This window comes from Astatotilapia calliptera, chromosome 10 (assembly GCF_900246225.1).
Source record: "Astatotilapia calliptera chromosome 10, fAstCal1.2, whole genome shotgun sequence".
NCBI lineage: Eukaryota > Metazoa > Chordata > Actinopteri > Cichliformes > Cichlidae > Astatotilapia > Astatotilapia calliptera.
Window position 1 is genome coordinate 3,922,120 of NC_039311.1, and position 26,048 is coordinate 3,948,167.

A 26,048-nucleotide genomic window follows, 5' to 3' on the forward strand; every position below is an offset into this window, starting at 1 on the left:
TAATTGCTATTCCAATTTCAGCGTGTCGCATCAGAATATTACTTCACAATTACATGATAAAATGCACATTAGAAATTGTGTTTCTAGTTTTTTTCTGTTTCTATGTTATGACTGGTTGCCTGTCTCTCTGTATGGGGGACCTCTCTACTACTTTTTAAAAGTAATACAGTGATTCTTAATAAATAAATAAAAAAACAACACATATCGTTTCTATTGAACTTGCTTACTATTATTAGTGTATAATCTAAAAGTAATCGTATTAAATTCAGCTGCACAATCCCCTCTCTCTACACTGTGTCATACCAGAAGTTCAGCTTTTATAAGCATCAGCACATTTTTGAATCATAAATGTAGCATGCAATAGAGTACATGTTTTTAGTTCAAAGAAACAGGGAAAAAATAAATTAATAAATACAAATTTGTCATTTAAAAAAATAAGTCTATACGTAGTGGGGAGGGGTTGATCATATAAAGTATGTTTTTGTGATTTCCATGAGTACTCCCTCATGGAAATCACTGAATCTTAAAAATAACCCTACTTTCAGTGTTGTTTTTGTTCCTTCACAGGTGTGCACTCGGGGATGTTGTCACACACACAGCATGGCTTAATCGGTCAAGTATACTGTATGCTGGAGAAGACAAGTGGTCGATTGATCCCAGAGTGAGTTTGGTGACTCTTAATCAAGAGGAGTTCACCATCAAGATTGAAAATGTGGACATGACAGATGAAGGACAGTATGTGTGTGCAATCCAGACAAGCAGTCGACCAAGAACCACCTCAGTTCACATCCTCGTCCAAGGTAATGACGCCAAGATAAAGACAGCTACAGCTGCTGATATGATACTAAATTCAACAATGAGTCCTATGTGAAATTCTAGTAAATTATTGTTTTTTCCGAATGTGCTACAAGCAATGAGTCTCTGGTAATCATAAAAAATTTTTATTTCCTGAACTTATACAGACACCATAACTTATGCCTGCTGCAAATTAGTTTTTTTGTTCATGACTATTGCAATTTTAAGCCATTCTTGAATGTGACTTCAAGCTAAGATATTTTCAGAACCTCTTGCACACATCCATTTTTTTTGTTTTCTTCTTGTTTTGCTAGTATACTATCTATGACTTCTATCTAAAGCACCAGCATAGCAGAGCTGAAGTGGGAAAAAAAACATATAGAGTCAAAACAGGCCTTCAGTGCCTCTCTTAAATCTCATTTTCTCATTCATCGCTCCACTGGAGCAATGAGATGCCAAATGCCTTGCTCAAGGAATGAGAGGGGAGTGTGTTTCTCATCCGCTATATTAGGTAAGGTTAATGGAGAATACCAGGTCTTAAGATGCTTAGGTTATAATGATGTGTGGAGTTGTGATAGTCTCCTAATGGAATTCAGAACACATTGAGGTGCATTGGATTGTATACACACAGTGCAATGGGGCAGTTTAGAGCTATTTGATATGCAGATATGTAGCATGCATATATGTGTGGATGTGTGTATATATATATATATATATGTGTGTGTATATATATATATATATATATATATATATTAGGGGTGCAACGATACACAAAATTCACGGTTCGGTTCGATACTTTGGTGTCACGGTTCGATATTTTTTCGATACAAAAAAATGTTCATGCCTTTTTAATTTGTCATTTATTAAAATTATAAGTATATATTTTAACTCAAAAGTACAGTTTTTAAATTTAACCCTAACCCTTGTGCGCGTTTTTTATTTTGACAGCGAATGCGCACCTGCGGACCACTTATGTGCAGCCCTGGTTATTTAGCTCGTCATATTGCAGCCACAGAAATTCTTTTGTCCATGAAACCATAAAGCTGCACTTTCTTTTTGCCTTATAGTCTGATTTGTCATAACTTCTCCGTTTTGTGGTAAGCTTTTCTTTGGCTGTCACTTCTTCACCCCGACCTGTCTTATTTGGCTCAGCAGAACTAAAATATATATACTGCTGCTTTTACACACGCACTCACATAAGCTCAGCGATTCTCTGCGCGATCAACCTCTTACATGTTTAAGCTTGCTGCGGGAGATTTCACTTGTCATGTTTGCATAGTAAGCTAACGATTAATAAGACGATGTCAGAGGAATTGGTGCACAAATTATCATCACTCACAGATCAGTGCTGTCGCTCTCTATACACAGTTCGCACGATTGCAAAGTGAAAGCAAAAAAACAAGCGCAAATTCAAACGCGATTTCAATATGTCACATATTGACAGTGGCTCACCGATGCCAATGACATAATTACCCAGCTACATTTCTGAAAGAATGCAAAAGCATTGACATATATTTTTCCTTCCTACAATAGCCCGACGGGCAGGGTAGCCCGTCTGAAAAAAATCGCTAGCTCCGGGACGTCGGGCTAGCGATATTGCGAGCCCTGTATCTGATTGAGGAATCACTCATCTTTGGAAAAGAGAGTTTATTACAGAGAAATGTCTCTTTCCAAAATAAAAGCTATACTATCCGCTTCTTCTGGGCTATATTCTCAGCAGCATAAGGAGAATCATGTGCTAACAGCTGTCTAAATGACTCGGCTAAAGTTGGTAGCATGCTTGTTGTTTTTGTCTTTGCACTAGGATGATGTCGGCGTAAATGTGCAGTCATATTCATTGTGTTCCCACTAGTGCTTTCAGGTTAATCTCGTTGAAATGACCTTAACGCCACAACCCGGCAAATCTCCGTTAACGAGCTACCGCCGATCGCCCCGTGCATGGGGCTAGACGGCCAACACGTTAACGAGCTAACTGCGCTAACACACTAGTTCCCACCCATGTAATTAAGCATTGCGTGGCACATCCAACATACTGTTTTACTTTAGTCCATGACTCGCTTACCTTCAGGGTCATACGTCACATGAAAACCAAAATAATTCCAAACGCCAGATCTGAATGAGAGTGGGGGAGGTCCATCTTGCAAGGAGAGCTTAACTTCTGTCTCGCTAGCTTGCCCTGCGCTCTTCCTTCTGACGATGCTGTCTGTGTTGAGCGCTCAGTGGATCTGCGCTCGACAGTGCAGCCTAGGCGGAGTAGTCGAACGCAGATTCACTGAGCGCTCAACACAGACAGCATCGTCAGAAGGAAAGTTGATAAAATAAATTACAAATGTTGTATTGTTCGATACATATGCGTACCGAACCGAAAGCACTGTATCGAACGGTTCAATATCGATACGAATATCGTTGCACCCCTAATATATATATATATATATATATATATATATATATATATATATATATATATATATGTATATGTGTGTGTGTGTGTGTGTATATGTGTGTGTGTGTGTGTGTATATGTGTGTGTGTGTGTATATATATGTGTGTGTATGTATGTATGTATATATATATGTGTGTGTATATATGTGTGTATATATGTATATATATATATATATATATATATATATATATATATATATATATATATATATATATATATGTATATATATATATATACCAGAGGTGTGGACTCGAGTCACATGACTTGGACTCGAGTCAGACTCGAGTCATTAATTTTATGACTTTAGACTTGACTTGAAAAAATGTTCTAAGACTTGTGACTTGACTTGGTCTTTTACACCAATGACCGGGGACTTGGATTGGACTTGAACCGGTTTACTTGAAAAGACTTGATATTTCACCCCAAATATAAAATTTAAAATGCATATTATATAGAGATTGAAAATGTGACGTCATTCAGGGGTAAAACCGCAAAGGATTCTGGGAACTCGTGGCAAGAGGTACTAGCGCACGCAGGCTTTCAATTGAAATCACAGCGATAAAAAAGAAACACAAAAATGGCAAGAAGCCGTTGTGTTATTAACTGCAATAGCCGGTCGCATGACAGCCACGGAAAGCCGACGGGTAAAGAGATCGGTTGTTATCGGATTACGTCGTTGAAGAGAAATTGTTCGAGCCATGTTTCCGAAGTAACAAAGAGGCGACGGGTGGCCTGGATTGCAGCCATTCAAAGACCAAATATAACGTCCCAGAACACTCCAGCTCACAGATTAGTCTGCTGTTGTAGTTAATGCGTCATTTTTCTTAACATAATTGGTGATATAGGTTACAAGCAAGTCTGGCGCTGAAAAGAAATTGTCGCGCTATGCTCCTTTGTTTATTGTGCATAAATAGTGAATTGTCCTGACACAATATTGCGTTTCGCTTCTGTTATTATGGTACAGTGACAAAAACATAATTCACAGGATAAAACAAGTTTTTTGTATCACTAATTGCCCAGTACGATTACAGCATACAGTATTATTGTCACTGCTACATTTCTGTGATGCGTACCAGAAATTATTTCCACTGCTAATTAATTACCGTTGAGCTTAAAGGTCCTATTAATAAACGGTTAACGATTGTGTATTTATGAAGACGATTTGTGAGACTGGTAAACTTATGATACGTACGATGGTCTTTCGTTCTACACGGTGCATTTCAAGGTCCTGTACCCATCCGGCGGTAAACTGTACCTGGGCTTGTTGCAGTGACCTGAAGTTACTATCGTGCCAAACTAGGTATCCCCGACAGAATTTGTTTCCCCTGCGTCGGGAGCACACGCTGGACTGTCCAAATCACAGACAAACAGTATCCCGCATTGTTGATTTTTAGTTTACAAACACTTCTTATAATGACTAACTACTCCTGACATTTTTGAGATCTTAGCTCTTTATACAACGAAGTTATAGTGGGATACAAATAATATCAGGCTGGTCCTGCCACAATTTGTTCCCCCTGTGTAAATCACGGACAAACAGTATCCCACATTGCTGATTTTTCGTTCACAAACAGCATTTCTCCTGAAACTTTGGAGGATTTAGCTCTTTATATAATAAAGTTACAGGAGAATAAAAATAGTTATTAGCCAAAATGTTTATGGTTTATTAAAATAATCCCATCTGATACCCCGTGAGCAATAAATATATAATTTTCTGTTGTAACCCTCAAACTGAATGGTAATGTAATGATACTAATTTTTCACAAAATGAAAACATCAGTACTTCCTGCGTGCTCCCAGCACAGGGGAAACAAATTCTGTCGGGGATACCTACTTTGGCACGACACCGGTCCTACAACCGCATCCAAGAATAACATGCAGCTTATCTCAGAACTGTCGGTGAAAATTATTCTTGGAGCTAGGTTTAATTGAGCTGCATTTTAAAGAGGTGCAATTTCACAATTTGTTCACTATTTTGTCATGTGTTGAGAAAAACACAGATTTAAAAATTACATGGTCTAATATTTACATTTAGCATATAACTGCAACATTCTTTTTTCGTTTTTTTTTTTTTTAAAGACTCGAAAGGACTTGAAATTCAAAATTTCAGACTTGTGACTTGACTCGGACTTTTACACCAGTGACTTGAGACTCGACTCTGACTTGCCTGACATTACTTGAGACTTGACTTGAGACTTGAGGATAAAGACTTGAGACTTACTTGAGACTTGCAAAACAATGACTTGGTCCCACCTCTGGTATATACATATATATGTATATTATATATGTATATGTATGTATATATATATATATATATATATATATATATTAGGGGTGCAACGATACACAAAATTCACGGTTCGGTTCGGTTCGATACTTTGGTGTCACGGTTCGATATTTTTTCGATACAAAAAATGTTCATGCATTTTTAATTTGTCATTTATTAAAATTATAAATATATATTTTAACTCAAAAGTACAGTTTTTAAATTTAACCCTAACCCTTGTGCGTGTTTTTTATTTTGACAGCGAATGCGCACCTGCGGACCACTTATGTGCAGCCCTGGTTATTTAGCTCATCATATTGCAGCCACAGAAATTCTTTTGTCCATGAAACCATAAAGCTGCACTTTCTTTTTGCCTTATAGTCTGATTTGTCATAACTTCTCCGTTTTGTGGTAAGCTTTTCTTTGGCTGTCACTTCTTCACCCCGACCTGTCTTATTTGGCTCAGCAGAACTGAAATGCTTTTACACACGCACTCACATAAGCTCAGCGATTCTCTGCGCGATCAACCTCTCACATGTTTAAGCTTGCTGCGGGAGATTTCACTTGTCATGTTTGCATAGTAAGCTAACGATTAATAAGACGATGTCAGAGGAATTGGTGCGCAAATTATCATCACTCACAGATCAGTGCTGTCGCTCTCTATACACAGTTCGCACGATTGCAAAGTGAAAGCAAAAAAACAAGCGCAAATTCAAACGCGACTTCAATATGTCACATATTGACAGTGGCTCACCGATGCCAATGACATAATTACCCAGCTACATTTCTGAAAGAATGCAAAAGCATTGACATATATTTTTCCTACAATAGCCCGACGGGCAGGGCAGAGATAGATTTTGGTAGCCCGACTGAAAAAAATCGCTAGCTCCGGGACGTCGGGCTAGCGATATTGCGAGCCCTGTATCTGATTGAGGAATCACTCATCTTTGGAAAAGAGAGTTTATTACAGAGAAATGGCTCTTTCCAAAATAAAAGCTATACTATCCGCTTCTTCTCTCAGCAGCATAAGGAGAATCATGTGCTAACAGCTGTCTAAATGACTCGGCTAAAGTTAGTAGCATGCTTGCTTTTTTTTGTCTGCTTCCACTTGTCTTTGCACTAGGATGATGTCGGCGTAAATGTGCAGTCATATTCGTTGTGTTCCCACTAGTGCTTTCAGGTTAATCTCATTGAAATGACCTTAATGCCACAACACGGCAAATCTCCGTTAACGAGCTACCGCCGATCGCTCCGTGCATGGGGCTAGACGGCCAACACGTTAACGAGCTAACAACAAGCATGCTACTAACTTTAGCCGAGTCATTTAGACAGCTGTTAGCACATGATTCTCCTTATGCTGCTGAGAATATAGCCCAGAAGAAGTGGATAGTATAGCTTTTATTTTGGAAAGAGATATTTCTCTGTAATAAACTCTCTTTTCCAAAGATGAGTGATTCCTCAATCAGATACAGGGCTCGCAATATCGCTAGCCCGACGTCCCCGGGCTACCAAAATCTATCTCTTCCCTGCCCGTCGGGCTATTGTAGGAAGGAAAAATATATGTCAATGCTTTTGCATTCTTTCAGAAATGTAGCTGGGTAATTACAGTGGGGCAAAAAAGTATTTAGTCAGCCACCGATTGTGCAAGTTCCCCCACCTAAAATTATGACAAAGGTCAGTAATTTGCACCAGAGGTACACTTCGACTGTGAGAGACAGAATGTGAAAAAAAAATCCATGAATCCACATGGTAGGATTTGTAAAGAATTTATTCGTAAATCAGGGTGGAAAATAAGTATTTGGTCAATAACAAAAATACAACTCAATACTTTGTAACATAACCTTTGTTGGCAATAACAGAGGTCAAACGTTTACTATAGGTCTTTACCAGGTTTGCACACACAGTAGCTGGTATTTTGGCCCATTCCTCCATGCAGATCTTCTCGAGAGCAGTGATGTTTTGGGGCTGTCGCCGAGCAACATGGACTTTCAACTCCCGCCGCAGATTTTCTATGGGGTTGAGGTCTGGAGACTGGCTAGGCCACTCCAGGACTTTCAAATGCTTCTTACGGAGCCACTCCTTTGTTGCCCGGGCGGTGTGTTTTGGATCATTGTCATGTTGGAAGACCCAACCTCGTTTCATCTTCAAAGTTCTCACTGATGGAAGGAGGTTTTGGCTCAAAATCTCACGATACATGGCCCCATTCATTCTGTCCTTAACACGGATCAGTCGTCCTGTCCCCTTGGCAGAAAAACAGCCCCATAGCATGATGTTTCCACCCCCATGCTTCACAGTAGGTATGGTGTTCTTGGGATGCAACTCAGTATTCTTCTTCCTCCAAACACGACGAGTTGAGTTTATACCAAAAAGTTCTACTTTGGTTTCATCTGACCACATGACATTCTCCCAATCCTCTGCTGTATCATCCATGTGCTCTCTGGCAAACTTCAGACGGGCCTGGACATGCACTGGCTTCAGCAGCGGAACACGTCTGGCACTGCGGGATTTGATTCCCTGCCGTTGTAGTGTGTTACTGATGGTGACCTTTGTTACTTTGGTCCCAGCTCTCTGGAGGTCATTCACCAGGTCCCCCCGTGTGGTTCTGGGATCTTTGCTCACCGTTCTCATGATTATTTTGACCCCACGGGATGAGATCTTGCGTGGAGCCCCAGATCGAGGGAGATTATCAGTGGTCTTGTATGTCTTCCATTTTCTGATGATTGCTCCCACAGTTGATTTTTTCACACCAAGCTGCTTGCCTGTTGTAGATTCACTCTTCCCAGTCTGGTGCAGGTCTACAATACTTTTCCTGCTGTCCTTCGAAAGCTCTTTGGTCTTGGCCATGGCGGAGTTTGGAGTCTGACTGTTTGAGGCTGTGGACAGGTGTCTTTTATACAGATGAGTTCAAACAGGTGCCATTCATACAGGTAACGAGTGGGGGACAGAAAAGCGTCTTACAGAAGACGTTACAGGTCTGTGAGAGCCAGAGATTTTCCTTGTTTGAGGTGACCAAATACTTATTTTCCACCCTAATTTACGAATAAATTCTTTACAAATCCTACCATGTGGATTCATGGATTTTTTTTTCACATTCTGTCTCTCACAGTTGAAGTGTACCTCTGGTGCAAATTACTGACCTCTGTCATCATTTTAAGTGGGGGTACTTGCACAATCGGTGGCTGACTAAATACTTTTTTGCCCCACTGTATGTCATTGGCATCGGTGAGCCACTGTCAATATGTGACATATTGAAATCGCGTTTGAATTTGCGCTTGTTTTTTTGCTTTCACTTTGCAATCGTGCGAACTGTGTATAGAGAGCGACAGCACTGATCTGTGAGTGATGATAATTTGTGCACCAATTCCTCTGACATTGTCTTATTAATCGTTAGCTTACTATGCAAACATGACAAGTGAAATCTCCCGCAGCAAGATTAAACATGTGAGAGGTTGATCGTGCAGAGAATCGCTGAGCTTATGTGAGTGCGTGTGTAAAAGCAGCAGGATATATATTTTAGTTCTGCTGAGCCAAATAAGACAGGTCAGGGTGAAGAAGTGACAGCCAAAGAAAAGCTTACCACAAAACGGAGCAGTTATGACAAATGAGACTATAAGGCAAAAAAGTGTAGCTTTATGGTTTCATGGACAAAATAATTTCTGTGGCTGCAATATGACGAGCTAAATAACCAGGGCTGCACATAAGTGGTCCGCAGGTGCGCATTCTCTGTCAAAATAAAAAACACGCACAAGGGTTAGGGTTAAATTTAAAAACTGTACTTTTGAGTTAAAATATATATTTATAATTTTAATAAATGACAAATTAAAAAGGCATGAACATTTTTTTTGTATCGAAAAAATATCGAACCGTGACACCAAAGTATCGAACCGAACCGAACCATGAATTTTGTGTATCGTTGCACCCCTAATATATATGTATATATATATATATATATATACATATATATACATATATGTGTGTGTGTGTGTGTGTGTATATGTGTGTGTGTGTGTATGTGTGTGTGTATATGTGTGTGTGTGTGTGTGTGTGTGTATATATGTGTGTGTGTGTGTGTGTGTGTGTGTGTGTGTGTGTGTGTGTGTGTGTGTGTATATATATATATGTGTGTATATATATATATATATATGTGTGTATATATATATATATATATGTGTATATATGTGTGTATATATATATATATATATATGTGTATATATGTGTGTGTATATATATATATATATATATGTGTATATATGTGTGTATATATATATATATATATATGTGTGTATATATGTGTATATATATATATATATATATATATATATATATGTGTATATATGTGTATATATACATGTGTGTGTGTATATATACATGTGTGTATATATACACACACACACACACACACACACACACACACACACACACAGATAGACAGTGAGTTTATGTCATATATAACAGTGTCTCTGTCACAGGGATTGCAATATACATTTTTTTCCATGAGTAGCATTGGTGCTGTCAGTACTGAATTTGAAATATTCTACTGCCACTGCTAGTACCATACTCGATAGGGAAGTTTTCTCATAACAAGCTCAACTTAGTATGTTCTGTGTTTTCATACAAATAAATAATTTTTATCTAAAAATGCAACGGCTAAAACTTGTTAAGCACATTATGTAAAAACATTCTTGATTCTCTTCTCGATGCATACTCAATCATCTGGACATAGTGTTCATTACTCATCCAGGTGACTTCTTCATTCTCAGGTGACTGCAGGTTTTCCCAATCTCATAAACAGTACTGCTAGCACTACTAGCTAACAATAGGTCGTGAAGTGAACTTCATGATCATTAATATACACATTGTCATGACCATTGGCAAATACCCACTGAGTACCATTAGAATACCATTACATGTAAGGAATTCTTATGTAACCTGGAATTAATTGAGTATTTTGACCACACACTCAGACAAGCAAGGATACAAAATTAACTAAACTAAAAAAATCCAACAAAAGAAAAGAATATCTGTCTTACTGTGACAATGATCAACACATGATTTGAAACAAGGATTACTGGATGCAATAACAAGACATGGTAGCATGTTAGCATTTTAAAGTGAATGAAAATGTCAGTGGGTTAGAGATTAGTCACAGTAAGAGAAGGATCTATATAATGAGATAAACAGAAGACAATGTCAATGTCACAAAAAATCAAAGCATTTTGGTCCCATGTAACTCTCTACTGCAAGGCAGTCCACAAATCTGGATACTTATCATCCTTAGATACACAGGCTGAAGAATCAAATTTATCTCTTAAGGTTAGACCACAAACCAAAAATTGGCCCAATAAGAAGCAGAGGCTCTGGAGCAGAGGATGCCTCAGGACAGCAGGTGACACAGGGAGTTCAATATATATATATAAACTGAATAATCATTACCTTCCATTATTACATGATTACTTAAACAGTATTTGAATAACCTCCCCTAAACAACATCTCTGTCATGTCCAATGAGAAAGCAAAGTGAGGCAATGAATAATGACATAATAATTATATCTCACGTCCACTGTAATTTCTTGCCTTTTGGATAGGGAAAGTGAAGACAGGAAAGCAGGAAGAGAAAGACATGCAGCAAAGGGGCACGCGTCAGACCTGAACTTGGACCTACTGCTCTCCAGCCATGCACCATATGGTCGCCTGCTCACCCACTGAGCTAAACTGACACCTTTAATAATTGTAATTAATAACTATGTGTGTTGTTTCTTACTAATGCACAGTCAATGTAGCAAGCAGGTCAGGTCAAAGGGGCAAGAATGACATGATACATATGCTTGGAAGCTTTGGGTATCTTGTCTTAGAGCACTTGGACTTGTGGGAGTGTGCAGTTGACTACAGAGGTCAAAACAATGAAAAAAACCAAGAGAATTCTAACAATTATAACTGGCTCTCCTTCTTTTCTCTTTATGAATATTATATCATTGGAAGCACTTCCTATTACAGCGCTGTACACTGATAATTTTCATTTCCATCAAATGACGTGGCATCCTTATGTTCCTAACACACAGTCCATATCTGTATAGATGGACATGATTATTTTGATGTGATCTGATCTTTTCTGAGTGTTCCCTAAATTTCTTTGTGCAGTGTCAATACAGGTTTAGATACACACATACATCCTCACTAGTATCTGGTTAAATGTCCCTAAGCTAAGATTTTTGGTAGCCATTAACAAGCTTCTGGCATCATAATTATGCAAATTCTCATGACCATTGATCAACAACCACCGATCATAGACATGGTAAATGGACTGGTTCTTATATAGCACTTATAGGTTGGCTCAACAGAGCTCTGACTTTCTGTAAGCCTTGCTACAGTGCTGAAGAGAAAACTAGGGCTGTCCTTATTTTCTTCAATGAGCTACAGTATCCAGAGTTTTAAGCAGTGAAGAAGCAGTGCTTTTCGTCTTGGATCTCTCCCATGCAGACCATTTTCGCCCAGTCTTTTTCTTATGGTGAAGTCATGAACACTGACCTTAACTGAGACAAGTGAGGCCTAGAAGTCTTTGGATGTTGTTCTGGGGTCTTTTGTGACCTCTTGGATGAGTTGTTGCTGTGCTCTTGGACTAATTTTGTTCAGCACCAATCACCTTTTTCCCCACACATGGCTATGTAGGTTTAAAGCCTCTCATTGAAGCCCCTTTTCCATTAGTATCTACTTGAATCGACTCGCAAACGGATCGCCACGACTCTACTCGGATTCACTGTCAAATCAAGAACATACCTGCTGACATGCAGTCTGGCAATGTCACATTTTTGCACCTTTTCGGGTCACTTGGAACCCTGGGTGAACAGATACTAAAAAAATACCTGGTACCAGGTACCAGGTGGCAAACTGTGCCGAGTCAATCCAAGTAGGGACTAATGGAAAAGGGGCTTTAGAAACTGTATTTTCTGTTTACTTGGGTTATCTTTGTCTAATATTTACATTTGACCATCTGAAATGTTTAAGTATGACAAAAATACAAATAAATAGAAAATCAGTAAGAGGCAAACAATTTTTCATACCATTAGAAATTTCTGACCACAACTGTATATTTATTTTCTCATTTCCTCATAAATCAGCTTTAAGTTTTTAACTTTGGGAAAAACCAAAACTTGGATATAGTCTTAACTCACTGTTGTCTTGGCAACAGCAAAAGCAGGAGAAATTTTTCATTGTGGCAGCTGAGAAAAAACATTAACAGTAAAGGTCAGTCCCACTAGTGTGTGGAGTTATTGTAGCTGTTGCTTCTGCTGTCACTCCCTAAAGTAACAACATAGGGAAGGAAAGTAATAACTCCCTGAATGCAGGCCATCCTCAAGTTCTCATGTTTTGTAACCTTTAGTATAGAAAAAATAAGTAGTGAATAAGTGAGTAGGTACAGAAAGAGATCATTTTTAAAATAAATTGTCACGGCTGTCGAGGCGAGCCGTGTGGAATTATTTAAGGACCCAAAACGCAGGCATTTCTGTAGTGAGGAGACTTTATTAAGGGAGGTGGAATAAATACACAAGGCAGGGGAGGCGAGATACAGAATGGAGTAACCTAAACAGGGAAAACCAAAAAGCAAACCTGAAGTGATAACCGAACGTGGAGAGGAACAGAGAGACTCAGACAGATGCAGGGAAATTACTCAGGGAGACGGAGGACATGAACGCAGACAAACCAGCAACAGGCAGAGAACACACAGGGCTTAAATACACACATCAGTAATCAAGGGGATGAGAGACAGGAGGGCAACACACCTGGGAGAAATCAGAGCTGATGGTACAGGGGAAATGTAAAGTGAACACACTCACATGAGACAGAGACTTTCAGAATAAAACAGGAAACTCGCAGACACAGAGAACTCGACAAGACACTGAGCTAAACAGACAGATTCACAAGCAGACTGTGTGGCACCATAGACAGACAGAGGGAACACAGAGAAGTGGGAGAAGGCACAGAACAAAACCCTAACAAATGGCAAACCTTAACAAAGGATAAAACAGAATAAACAAGCACATAGAAAAATACAAGGACACCCAATACACTGACTCGTCAGACTCAGGACCATGACATAAATAGAAACAAGGAGCACTCTGACAGCTCAGTTTTGGGGCAGCTTTTATTCATAAGGAAATAGTATTGTATTTTGCATATATGCATTTTGTTTTCTTTGTTCTTTAAAAAAGTGCTAAGAAGCTTTTAGTGCTATAAAAATCAGATCAAGGTTGCAATGCAAATATCTACGTTGATTATACATACATATGAGAGTAGGTAAGGGATAATAGGTATTCATTTGTAATAATAACCAGTTACATAACTACACATTAATAACTTCAGCTTATATAGCTTATTATAATACAGTATATTTTTCTGACTGCCTTGACAGATCTTATTTGATTTCAAAGAAGTCAGATGTCCAAAGTAATGTAATATTTAAAATCCCCATAAATCATTCTCTAGTTTAATATGTTGCCAGTACAAATAATGGCAGTAAGAAAGTTTTAGATAGCTCCATATAGCATTATTATTACTTTGACCATCAGACCAGTGTATTGGGCTTGTCAGAGGTCAAATGTGGCCTGGCATTTTAAATCTATATGCAGTAATTTCTGTACTTTGACAATACACACTTATAAGGGTTACAGTTTCGAAGTTTTAGGGCTTCAGTCAGTTTTCAACCAGTGAATCATTAAGGAAATCTTCTAAAATACTGCACATGGATGTGATGGATGCATCAGAGAACCTTGTGTCTTGCCCAATGATATTTGGCGTGCAGACTGGAGCAGCCAGGCACTGAACCACCAACTTTCCAATTAGTAGATGACCTCCTGAGCTCTGGCCACCCCTTTGACCTTGAAGACCTTGATGGATGTAAGGCAAATTTTAATGAATTGTTAAAACTACCCCACAAAGTTGAATTAGAATTCATTCTAAACTGAAATGTTTAGAATGAATTCTAATTACCTAGTTTATACACAGAATGACACGTTAACAAAAGTATTATCTTCTTGGCAGAGGTAGAAAGGAATAACATTTCAAAGTTGTCTTATAGAAATTGAATATAAGATGTTAAATTTGATACCTTTTGATACCACACATTAAATTACTTAGTTTGTATAGTCTCTTAAGGTCCAGTTAAAAGTGATTCTATGTTTGTTAAAGAAAAATTAAATTATAATATAAATTAAATTTAAGCAAAGTCAAAAACACTTGAAAAGGCATTAAAAAGGTACAGAGCATCCCCTTGACAGTAAAATACAGTTCTTTTTAGAGTTGTTACTTTTACGGCATCATCATTATCATCATTATGTCATCCATAATTGCATAGCTGCAAAAATAATGACATTATCAATATCATCGTCTGTTTTTTACATCCACCCTGACAAGAAAAGGGGCAGGAAAAACTGAATAAAAATGCTGAAGTAGAATATAGTAAATAAGTGAACAAACTTACCCTTGGATTATGTTTCAGTAGATAAACTTGCATGAGCTACCCCTCTGCACATAAGAACATAACTAACTTAATAATATTTCCCCTTGATCATATGTCTTAATTGAATAAAAGTCATCACCACAATTTATAGCCAAATCTGATTGTTTTTGCATCTTTGGACAAGATTATTGTGATGTTTTTTTTTCTGGCCATGTTACGGTAATTGCAGGTCATCATGCCAACCACCCAACTTCCTTTCAAAGCAAAAATCTTGAGATTCCTGGAATTGCTTTTGTAAAATTATTTTTCTATTTACTGACATAAATGACATAGTCACCCTTCCAATGTAAGACACATAGACACAAAGCAACTTTCCTAACATGATACAATTTAACCAGACTGCGGTCATCTGCCTCATTAGCAGATGCTCTCACGATATCATTAATTTACAATTACCCAATTGTTGAAAAGTCTGGACCAGAGGCAGCCCAGTTCATGAAATTCAAAATGGGCTAATATTTTTCTTAAAAATGAAGCATTTTCTCACTTTAAACATTTGGACTAAACACATTCGGTGTTCATTTGCAAATGGGTTTATGAGATTTGCAAATCATTCCATTCTTATTTATTTATATTTCACACAATAAGGTATATGATGAAAAAAACTACATATGATATGATATGCTTTGTATACATGATATGATATATAATTTAAGCTGGAAAAAAGACTTAAAGAAAAATCTGCTTTAGATTTCCTACTTATTTTGTAGTATGTAGTATGGACAGATGTGTGAAATTATCTATAGCATTCCATTTTTTACTCAGGATGGATATATATGCATTCTGTCTCTACAAACATTTTTGCAAAATGTTTGGGTTGCTCTCAGGAGCACAGTGAATTCCAGCATGGTAGCTTAAATTTTCACACTTAGCTGATAGTAGTATTATAACAAGTTGGAAACAATTGGGAAGAACACCTTTGGGATGGAGACAGACTTTACAAATCTGCTTATGGGAGTATGGTCAAAAATTCCCACAAACACACTCCTAAACCTTGTGTAAAGCCTTCCTAAAAGAGTTGAAGCTGTTATAGCTGTAAAAGATGGGTCAACATCATATTAAACCCTATGGATGGGATGCCACTCAAGTTAATGTGTATTAAAGCAGACAAGTGAATACTTTTGGCAATATGGTGTACTGTGCAGTGTTATAGATATTGCTAGGATTGTACTAATCTGAGCAGAGACCTTTGATGATGTTTCTGGAATCTCCTAGAGCCGTTCTTAGAGTTTTAGGGTTCTCGTTTCAGGCTGCTAATGCTTCTATTACCATTGGGAACACTTTGGACTTTGGACTCTCTACATGAAGTAAAAGGAATCACTTATAATTCCTACACAACACTGTAATGTGTGTGGGTGAAACTTTTTCTTTGCCAGACCAAGTTCTACACAGATTGTGAATCTATTTACTCAGCAAAGGGTCGACCTTGTTGGGCGCACTGTCGATGAACAGGTCTGTTTTCATACATAAGGCGCACCGTATTCTAAGGCGCATTAAGCGAAACAAAACACTCAGATAACTCAAACTTTACTCAATTCGCTCTTCTTGCTTCCTCCACTTCCGTACCATTGATTCATTAATGTTGAATTGAACAGTTGCTCTCTTCCCATGTTGTTACAGTGTATTAATGACTAACCTCGTATTATGGATGGATTATCTCAGTTGATTTCTTGACTGAAGTTTGGTCCGTCTACAGCATCCTGCCATGCGATTGCATTTGTTCCTAACCATAGGGAACCCTTGCATTAACTTTTATCGAGTGGAAAACAGTTAACATTGATCCTCCAGCTTCACTGTGTTTATGTTACGCTAACTGCTGTGTTGCTAAATAGCAGAGCTGTATCTTTTAATTTTTCATAAATCCTTCAGTCAGAACATTGTATATTATGTTTAGGTGGAAACTAGCAAGCTAATTTCCTGCTAACTTCTAACTCTGTTAGGCTCCTGACTACAGTAGCCGCAATGCTCCGACAATCGATCGAGCAGTGCAGCTTTGTAGCTTACCAAAGTCATACTAAAACATTTTTTGACAGATTTTTCAGCGTTGTGTACCACATAAAATGGGTCTGTACGGAGCCCCGCAGGGGTCATGGGAGAAAAATTTTTTTAAAAAATTAATGTTGAAATTCAACTTTTGCGAGATCTCGCAAAACATCTGCAAGATCTCGCAAAAGTTGAATTTCAACAATGGCGGGAGCTACTTAGTTGTAATATTACTCTTTCTGGGTCACAAAATACACTTTTAAGATATTTTGAGGCGTGAATGTAGTTGTGTAAACGTCAGATATCTGCTCGGTTTACAAGACATTACAAGACGTTTTCGGAGATCTGACACCCACCATCTCGAAGCTAACGGGAGGTCGAGGCCTACTACAGCCAGGAGGAACACCGCTCTCCCGGCACATCGTACCTCGACCTCCCGGTCGGCTTCGAACAATGCGGCTAAAACTTTTGTGAGATCTCGCAAAAGTTTTGCGAGATCCCGAGTTTGTTTTGCGAAATCTCGCAAAACTTTTGCGAGATCTCGCAAAGGTCCGTCTTAATTTTTTTTCTCCCATGTCCCCTGCGGGGCTCCGTAGGTTTGAGGTCAGTGAGCACAACCAGAATTAATACATAAGGCACACATAAGATGCACTGACAATTCTGAGATAATTAAAGGATTTTAAGTGCACCTTATAGTCCAAAAATATGGTATTATAAAACATAGCATTATTCTATTAGCACACACTTCTTTTGCAGATTTTGAAAATGGTGGATAAAGCATTTTATTACAACTGCTTGGTAGTTTACTTGGCACACTGTGTGGAGCAACAATGGAAAATTTACATGATTTATCTGAAATTGAGGCCAAAGTTTATTTTGATTACTTTAGTGGACATTAAATTTACCACTACATTCTTATCTTACCCTAAAACTAATAACATTTTTTGGAAGTTGTTTTTTACTCTCTATTCTCTATCGTATCAAAACTATCTTGCCATATATTTCATATACGGTAGATACAGGTTTCATTCTCCTGTTAGTTAGAGCATGTGGATACTTCTTTAAGATACCAGCTTGTGTGGTCATGCCCTACTTATAAAGCACCTGTACTGGTATGTAATCACTGATCATTTGATCTCTACCTGAGTCAGGCATAGCATATGTTGATTTGTAATTAGTCCACTTACCTTTTCATCGTTGGGTGTTTCTCTGTAAGGCCTCCAAGGATTGCTGTTTTCCTGGCTTTTGTTTCTCTGTTCTTCTTTAGTATCAACTGTGAATCCCCTTGCTGTGTTGTGAGCTAACATACTCTGTGGGACCATGTCATGATACAGTGTCCTTCTTGATTTCTTAACTTTTTGCATATTTGTAACACAAACACATTTTCAATATTAAGTGAAGTCAACCCAAGTAAATACAAAATGCAGTTTTTAAATGATGATTTCATTTACTTATTGTGTGTTTTTCGCCACATAATTTCAGTCGGTAATGCATCTGAGATGTATGGACCTAATCTGAAAAAGATATCCACACCTACTTGGCTCTGTGTAAAAAGTAATTGCCCCCTAAAGTTAGTAATTGGTTGTGCTGGTTATGTTGATTGCAAATGTTTGATTGCAAGAACTGCAATCAAGCATTTGCAATAACCAGCAATGAGTCCTTCACATCACTGTGGACACATTTTGGCCCGGTATTATTTGCAAAATTATTTTAATTCAACCACACTAGAGAGTTTTTGAGTATGAATGGCCGTCAAAGCATCTCAATCTGATATGTCGAGTCTTTGATTAGGTTACACTGAAAAATACAAAACAAAAACAGGTTACTCCAAAACCTTCATTTTGTTTGTTTCTGTGCAATATTTGCTTCTTTATATGCAGTATTGAGGGGGCTCTGTGCATAAGATTTCATTGCCAGTAGTTATCTGTCATTATTACCTATATGTGACAACAATAAAATTTGAAACTTAAAATCCTAAAACATGTTTAAGCCCTGAGTTTGTGCCTATTTATACTGGAGAGTGGAAGCTTTCTCAGGTGATCGAGTAGATTTGATGTGTTTTTGGAAGGCTGGGGCTCAACGTCTGTGTCCAGAAAGTTGATACTATCGCCAACAATCCACTCTGGCCCTTGATGCTATAGTGCACTCATAGCCCCAGATTCTCCTGGTGCCATGAGTCCTACACTTTCTGTCCATTCACTCTCCAATGACCCTTTTATGATGGATTCAGAAGAAATAAAGCCGATTTTTTTGATTCCCCTTCAGCAGCACATTTCTGTGACTATATTGAGCCAACTGCAACAACTGAGTTGCATCCAGAGATTGAAAGACGTACATTTAGGGTTGTCAGAACCCAGAACTCCACAAGTGCTATCAACTCATACCAGTACTTGCCAAACCAATCCTCATACACGTACAACTCAGAAAATCTTGCAGTTCTTGTAGTCCTAGAAGGAATAAGGGTAATCTGACATTACCCTGCAAGGTTTCTAGAGACTTATAATTCACAGGACAGGACCTTTGGACCCCCATCAGACTTGACTATTGTCCTTGGTGCACTTTCGTATCCCCCCCTTTAAGTATTTTCAATTGACTTTACCTCAAAAGTGGTTTCCTGATAGTTGTAGTATATACTAGGACTCCATTTTTGCCAACGGTTTTATCTAAATTACTGTCTCAGTCTGTCAAGCTGTGTATCCACTTTCACACAAGGCTATGCTGTGAACTCTGTGAACTTTGGCAGAGCACATTTGCCCCAGTTGGACCACACTGATCATCTGTTTGTTTCAACTATAGGGGTTTTGGGCAGACCTTTGTAAAAAATCTAGTCTAGCCCACTGAATTGTGGACACAAATCTGTAGGTATGTGCAGATTGTATGTTCTCATCTAAGGAGCCATCCCATGCTGGATTCAACTACGGTCCATATTTTTTTTATATTCTACTCAAATAATGTGACAGCCAGCCCCTTCTTTGGGGGTGGGTGTTGGGTGTGACAGGTGTCTCCTTGGTCGGTCAGCTTAGCATCCTGAGGGGTGATTACAGTGGCAAACCCATTCCAAGATTCCTCCCACCTTTGATGAGATAGCAAATGAACAGTGGCATTATGGGTTTTTGGTGGGTCTTTTTTTCACTTACTATGCAATTATACAGCACTCTGCATTTAATCATTAATTATCATTAATTTCTGGTTCTCTTCCACAGTTTTCTTTGTCCGTTCTTCCTCCCCTCACCCCCAACTGGTCACAGTAGATGGCTTTCCTCCAGCAGAACCTCAGCCTGGTTCTGCTGGAGGTTTTGTGCTGTTAAAAGAAATTTCTTCCTTCTCACTATTGTCAAAGCGCTTGCTCATTGGGGGTCTTCTGATTATTGGGGTCTTTAGGTTAAAATATAAAGCACCTTGAGGCAACTGTAGCTGTGCTTTAGCACTTTATAGCACTTTGTATAGCAGTATCAGAGCCAAGGGCACGATAACATCGAGCAGGTACAGCCCGATTGGCCAAAGTGTTAGAAGGAGCAATATCAAATAAAATAGGCATACGGTCGGAGAGTACTGCATCCTCAACACATACATTGCAAACAGATAAACCATATGATAAAACTAAGTCCAATGTGTGACCACATTCTTGAGTGACACCATTAACAGGACAAAATTAAAAGAGTTCACTAAGTCCAGGAAGTCCTTGGCCAGGGGTCTTCCTCGGGCAGCAAATGTGTATATTAAAATCACCAAGCAGGAGGATCTGGTCATACCGAGATGCACAGTCAGCAAGGAATTCCAAGAACTTGGATAAGAACTCCTTGTTATATTTCGAGGGCCGATAAATAATCGCACACAACAGTGAAGGCGAGTGGCCGAGTTCACACAAACAGAGTTCAAAACTGGTGTAGCGAGACGGTGGGAATAGCTACTTTATGTCAAAATAAGCCTTAAAAACAGCAGCAAGCCCTCCTCAGCGACCAGAAGCTCTCAGACCAGAAGCTCTTGGAACATTAAAAAAGGTACAGCCAACCGGTACTAGTTCAATGAAGGCGCTTAACTCACCGGGAGGAATCCAGGTTTCAGTCAACCAGATCCACCAGTCGGAGGTTTGTTTGGTCAACTCCGCGCCAGCACAAATGCCGTAAAGGAGAGAGTTTTGCAGGACTATTTTCAGGAGACCCAACAACAAGAACCAACCAGGAGTCCACCGGATCCAAGGCACGCAAAGGCACCAAAAGTCGCGGACAAGACTGGCGAATGAAGCGGAGCTCATAGGGAAAATAAGAAATCCAGGATTTCAGCTTGACAAAACGATCTCCACGGTCACCCAGTCTCCTGCGTTGCTTCCGCAAATCCAGTGACAGTGGTAGGGAACGCCAGTACTGTGCTATTGGTTCCACATAGGGAGGCAAAAAGCCTTGGTTGTCGTATCCAGGCCGGTCAGACATCCGGATGGATAAACCTATTTCCAATAATGTCCGGCAATCATAAGACAATATAGGACAGACATGTAGCGCAAAGTTAGCTAAAAACAATAAAACGACCATCATTTGCAACTGGCTCCATTCGATTTGGAGGAACAGTGGCTCGACTCTGAGACCCTCCTGGATGGCTGAACTTCTCACCTTATCCTATCTCTAAGGATAGGACCACCCTTCAGAGGAAGCTCATTCCTACTGCTTGTATCTGCGGCCTCATTCTGTGTGTGCAGAAAATAGGTTTAAATGTTAAACTAATTTCTTCCAGTCAGTCAATGTTGCATATAATTACGTTTTTGCTTGATGCATAAAGTTAAAAGATTAAAACTAATAAAACAAGTTTTAAAAAGGGAGTTTTCCATTTGATTACATTTTGTATGATGGATTATGTAGAAAAAGTAGAACTGGGCTGAGAGATCTATCGCTTTATCACCTATTCAGGTTGTAAATCGTGTTTTTAAAAAGTAACTAAGTAACTAAGTAATTAATTACTTTTGAAAATAAGTAATCAGTAAAGTAACGGGATTACTTTTTTGGGGAAGTAATCAGTAATTAGTTACTGATTACTTTTTTCAAGTAACTTGACCAACACTGATTGTAAGGTAAAGATCCTGCAATAATACAAGACCCTACAGTTATATGACACAGTAAAAAGGACATCGGATTTCTCGTCATTAAATTGGATGAAAATGCTAATCCTTTAACTTTTAACACCATCTAAGTGTTTCTGCAAGATCTGTAGTATAGAAACATGTTGATATGATGACAATCACTTCAAAGTAGATCCTAATGCACCCACCCAGTATCTCAACCTCTTAACCTTGCTCTGTGGAGGATTTTAAAGCTAAGTTGAAGACCCACTTGTTCACCCTATCCTACATATCTTAATTCTTTGCCTTTTAGTTTAGTTATTTTTATCATTTTTAACTTTTATTATGTTTTTAACTTGTATTGCTATGCATCACTTTTATTTATTTATCTCTTTATTTACAAATAGCTGTACAGGACTTTGTCTGAAAGTGCTTTATAAATAAAGTTATTATTATTGTTGTTGTTGTTGTTGTTGTTATTATTATTATTATTAACCATTTAAGCATAAGGTGAGGGTCAACAGTATCATGGGTAGACGTCAATGAATTTTGAGATTTGTCTGTAAAAACTAATAAGAAAATAGTTGGGCTTGTTTTGTTTTGTTTTGTTTTTTTGTTAAATTACAGTTAAATGCTGAGTATTGTTAAAACGAGTAGGGACTTAACCATAAGCCAGTGAAGCACTGATTATAGTGAGCCAAGAGGGGCAAATAGAGTGAAAGAGATTTTTGAACACAGATGCAGGTAAAATGTCAACAGGATGCTTTTACTGTGTCCTACTAATTTGACCAGCTCAAGCAACGAAACAGGTACACAGAGTGAAGATGATAGAGAAATGTTTCTCACATTATAATTTTAATTACTATGTTTATGCTATGCTAACATAGCTGTGTCACTAGCGATCACGTAGCACATCATTATATACCAGCTAGCCCAACTTCAGTAACCCTACAAAAGCCACTGCTGTTTAGTTTTCTGTCTATTCATGTTGGAAGTGACTGCAGAGCTGTACGTTTTGGACCCAAATTACTCTGTGAGGCTCCTGACTACAGTAGCCACAATGCTCCGACAATCCATCAAGTGGTACAGCTTTGTAGCTTACCAAAGTCGTACAAAACATTTTTTGCTGTGTACCACATAAAATCGGTTTGCGCACAACCGGAACTCATACATAAGGCGCTGTTTTTTTACTGGTAGAGTAAAAAAACAGATTCCATTTACCATAACCTTTTACACACAGAGACACACACACACATCCATGCACGCACACACACACACTCACACACACACACACACACACACACACACACACACACACACACACACACACACACACACTATCTACTTTCAAGAAGCACAAAAAGTTCACCAATGGTGTACAGATAGAGATATATGTGATACAAAAACAAATGCTCACAGGGCAGTCACAGCAGATGTTATGAAAAATAAATTCAATAACTATTCTAAATACATAGATTAATGAGACTAATAAGTAAAATGCAGAAAAGCTTTTTTATTTCGAAATTAATTTACCTAATTTAATAATTAGGTAAATAATCCATTGTTCAGATCACTAAAACTGTTTTGAATTCCATTAAAATGCCACAACCCAAAATAGAATTCCTATAGGAATCAATAGAAGTTTTAATGGTTGTTGAGCTTCTTGTTTACATTTTGAAACAGCAACAGAAATTCCCATAAAAAGACTGGAAGTGACATAAGGAACTTTACTTTTACACCCCTGGAGATTGAAGTCGGAGGGTGTAGAAACCAGCTGAGACATTTTATAAGCTTTATAACAGAGCTCTTGGACTATGATTAGTAATAGGCAGCATTGGGTAAGTTGCTTTAAATTAGTAACTTAATTAGTAATTAGTAATTAGTTACATTGCTAGTTACTTCTATCAAAAGTAACTCAGTTACTTCAAGTTACTTGTTACTTTCAAAGTAACTAGTTACTAGGGAAAGTAACTTTGGTTTTACTCAGAATTCTCTTGTTAATGTGTTGCTTCCGTAACTGGATACCCAGCAAGACTGCCAGTCTTCTAGCTTGCTTACTTGCCACAAGTGCACTGTGCCACCTACCAAGAGAAAGGAAAAAATAATCTGCATATTTCCACGAGAGAAATCCCACGCCTGGACCGTCGTTGACCGCCGCCATGATTCTAGCCTATGTCACAGTGTCACGTGCACTTTTTACATCCAACATGAAAACTGCAGTTGTGGTGCTTTCGATTTTACTCACAACTTGGAAATTCTGCCTTCCGAATAGGAAGATGTAGGTAACTCCAGACTGCAGACGAGCTGAATACAGGGCTGGCCTGGGACAAAAAAATCGGCCCGGGCATTTTGTATTGTTGTATTGTTTATAATGTTTGCACACAATGTTTGCGTTTTGTCCCTTGGGGTTTGCCGTAGTGGCAGTGGGGCGGGTATGATTACGGAAGTGGAGGTGTGTTAGGTTGTACCAAACAAGTGGCAATAAAGAAGATGGTGGCTCACGAAGAAGTTTGAGAATATGTTCCTTATAAGTTTAAGAACAGAATATTACATGGTGTCAGAGTAGTTCAGACTAAACGCCCACTGTTAGCGCGAAATGGATCTTCCCGATGCCTGGTGGAGGTTTGTGCAACATGTGAAACTGATATTTAGTGGCCCGCTAAGTGGCAAGCCTAAGGAGACCCAGTGCATCTATCTTCTTCTGTGGGTAGGAGAAAGAGGCAGAGACATTTATAACACATGGCAGCTGTCTGATGAAGAAGCTAAAAAGCTGACCACCTATCTCGACAGGTTTGAACAGTACCTCATGCCGAAAACGAACACCGTTTATGCCAGATACAAGTTTAATGAAAGACTCCAAGGCAAAGGAGAGTCATTTGAACACTTTGTGACAGGGTTAAAGCTACTCGTTAAGCAGTGTGGCTATGTCAACAGTGATGAAATGGTCCGAGACAGGATTGTCTTTGCAACCAGTTTCCCACAAGTCGGAGAAAAGCTGCTGAGCCAAGGGTCAGATTTGACTCTGGAAAAAGCCATAGACATTGCACGCTCCTATGAAATCGCACAAAACCAATTGAAAGCCATGGTCGACCTACACACGAGCCTGCAAGGAGCAGCACCTGAGCATGCAGTATCCTCTAAGCTCTAAGAGTACGCAACAGAAAAATAGGAGGGCACCTCACCATAATAAGGTGGGAAAATTGTGTGGAAGATGTGCACAAGCACACAGCCAGAAGGAGGAGTGCCCTGCAAAAGGGAAGAGGTGCAAAAAAGTGCAATAAAATGAACCACTTTTCCAAAGCATGCGGTTCAGAAGCACCACATCAACCCAACCCAGTGTACTCTATTAATCCTGACACTCCAAGCGATGAAGTGGAGCTATTCATAGATTCCATAACAAAGTGCAATTAAGGGGAGGCTGATGAGCAGGCTTATGCTGATGTAGAAGTAGGCTCACTGCATCACACTGTGAGTTTTAAGCTTGACACAGGAGCCACTGCTAACGTTATCCCTGCCCGATTGTTCAAGAAGTTTTTCAAGCAGGTCAGCTTGTACCGCCCACACACACACTATCTGGCTATGGAGGAGAAAAACTCAACATCAAAGGCACATGCCAGTTGAAGTGCAGGTGGAAAGGCATTCACAAGATGCTGACTTTTGACATAGTAGAAACTGCAGCACCCCCCATCCTAGGGTTGAGAGCATGCCTAGATCTAAACCTAGTCAAACTGGTCATGTCAGTACAGATCACAAGTATCATGGAGGAGTTTGCTGATGTGTTCAAGGGCATAGGGAAATTCCCAGGAGAATGCGACTTACACATTGACCCAAACGCCATGCCCGCCGTGTGCCCCTACGGAGGATCCCTTTCACACTGCGGGAACGACTGAAATCGAAGTTGGATGACATGGAGAAAAACAGCATAATCGTCAAAGTAAAAGAACCCACAGAATGGGTAAATGGACTGGTGGTCGCAGAGAAACATAATGGGAAACTCA

At 38.9% G+C, this 26,048-nt stretch overlaps 1 protein-coding gene across 10 annotated transcripts in view; it reads left to right on the forward strand.

The window, feature by feature from the left end:
• Nucleotides 1–26,048, forward strand: part of ntm (neurotrimin) — a 152,764-nt gene that overhangs the window by 84,030 nt on the left and 42,686 nt on the right. For all 10 annotated transcript variants that reach the window (XR_003273586.1, XR_003273587.1, XM_026181955.1 and 7 more), the window contains one exon: nt 568–800. Coding sequence is in view for 8 of the 10 variants with exons in the window: in XM_026181955.1 (XP_026037740.1) it covers nt 568–800 (233 nt within the window). In the remaining 2 variants the exon portion in view is untranslated. The remainder of the gene's footprint in view (nt 1–567; nt 801–26,048) is intronic.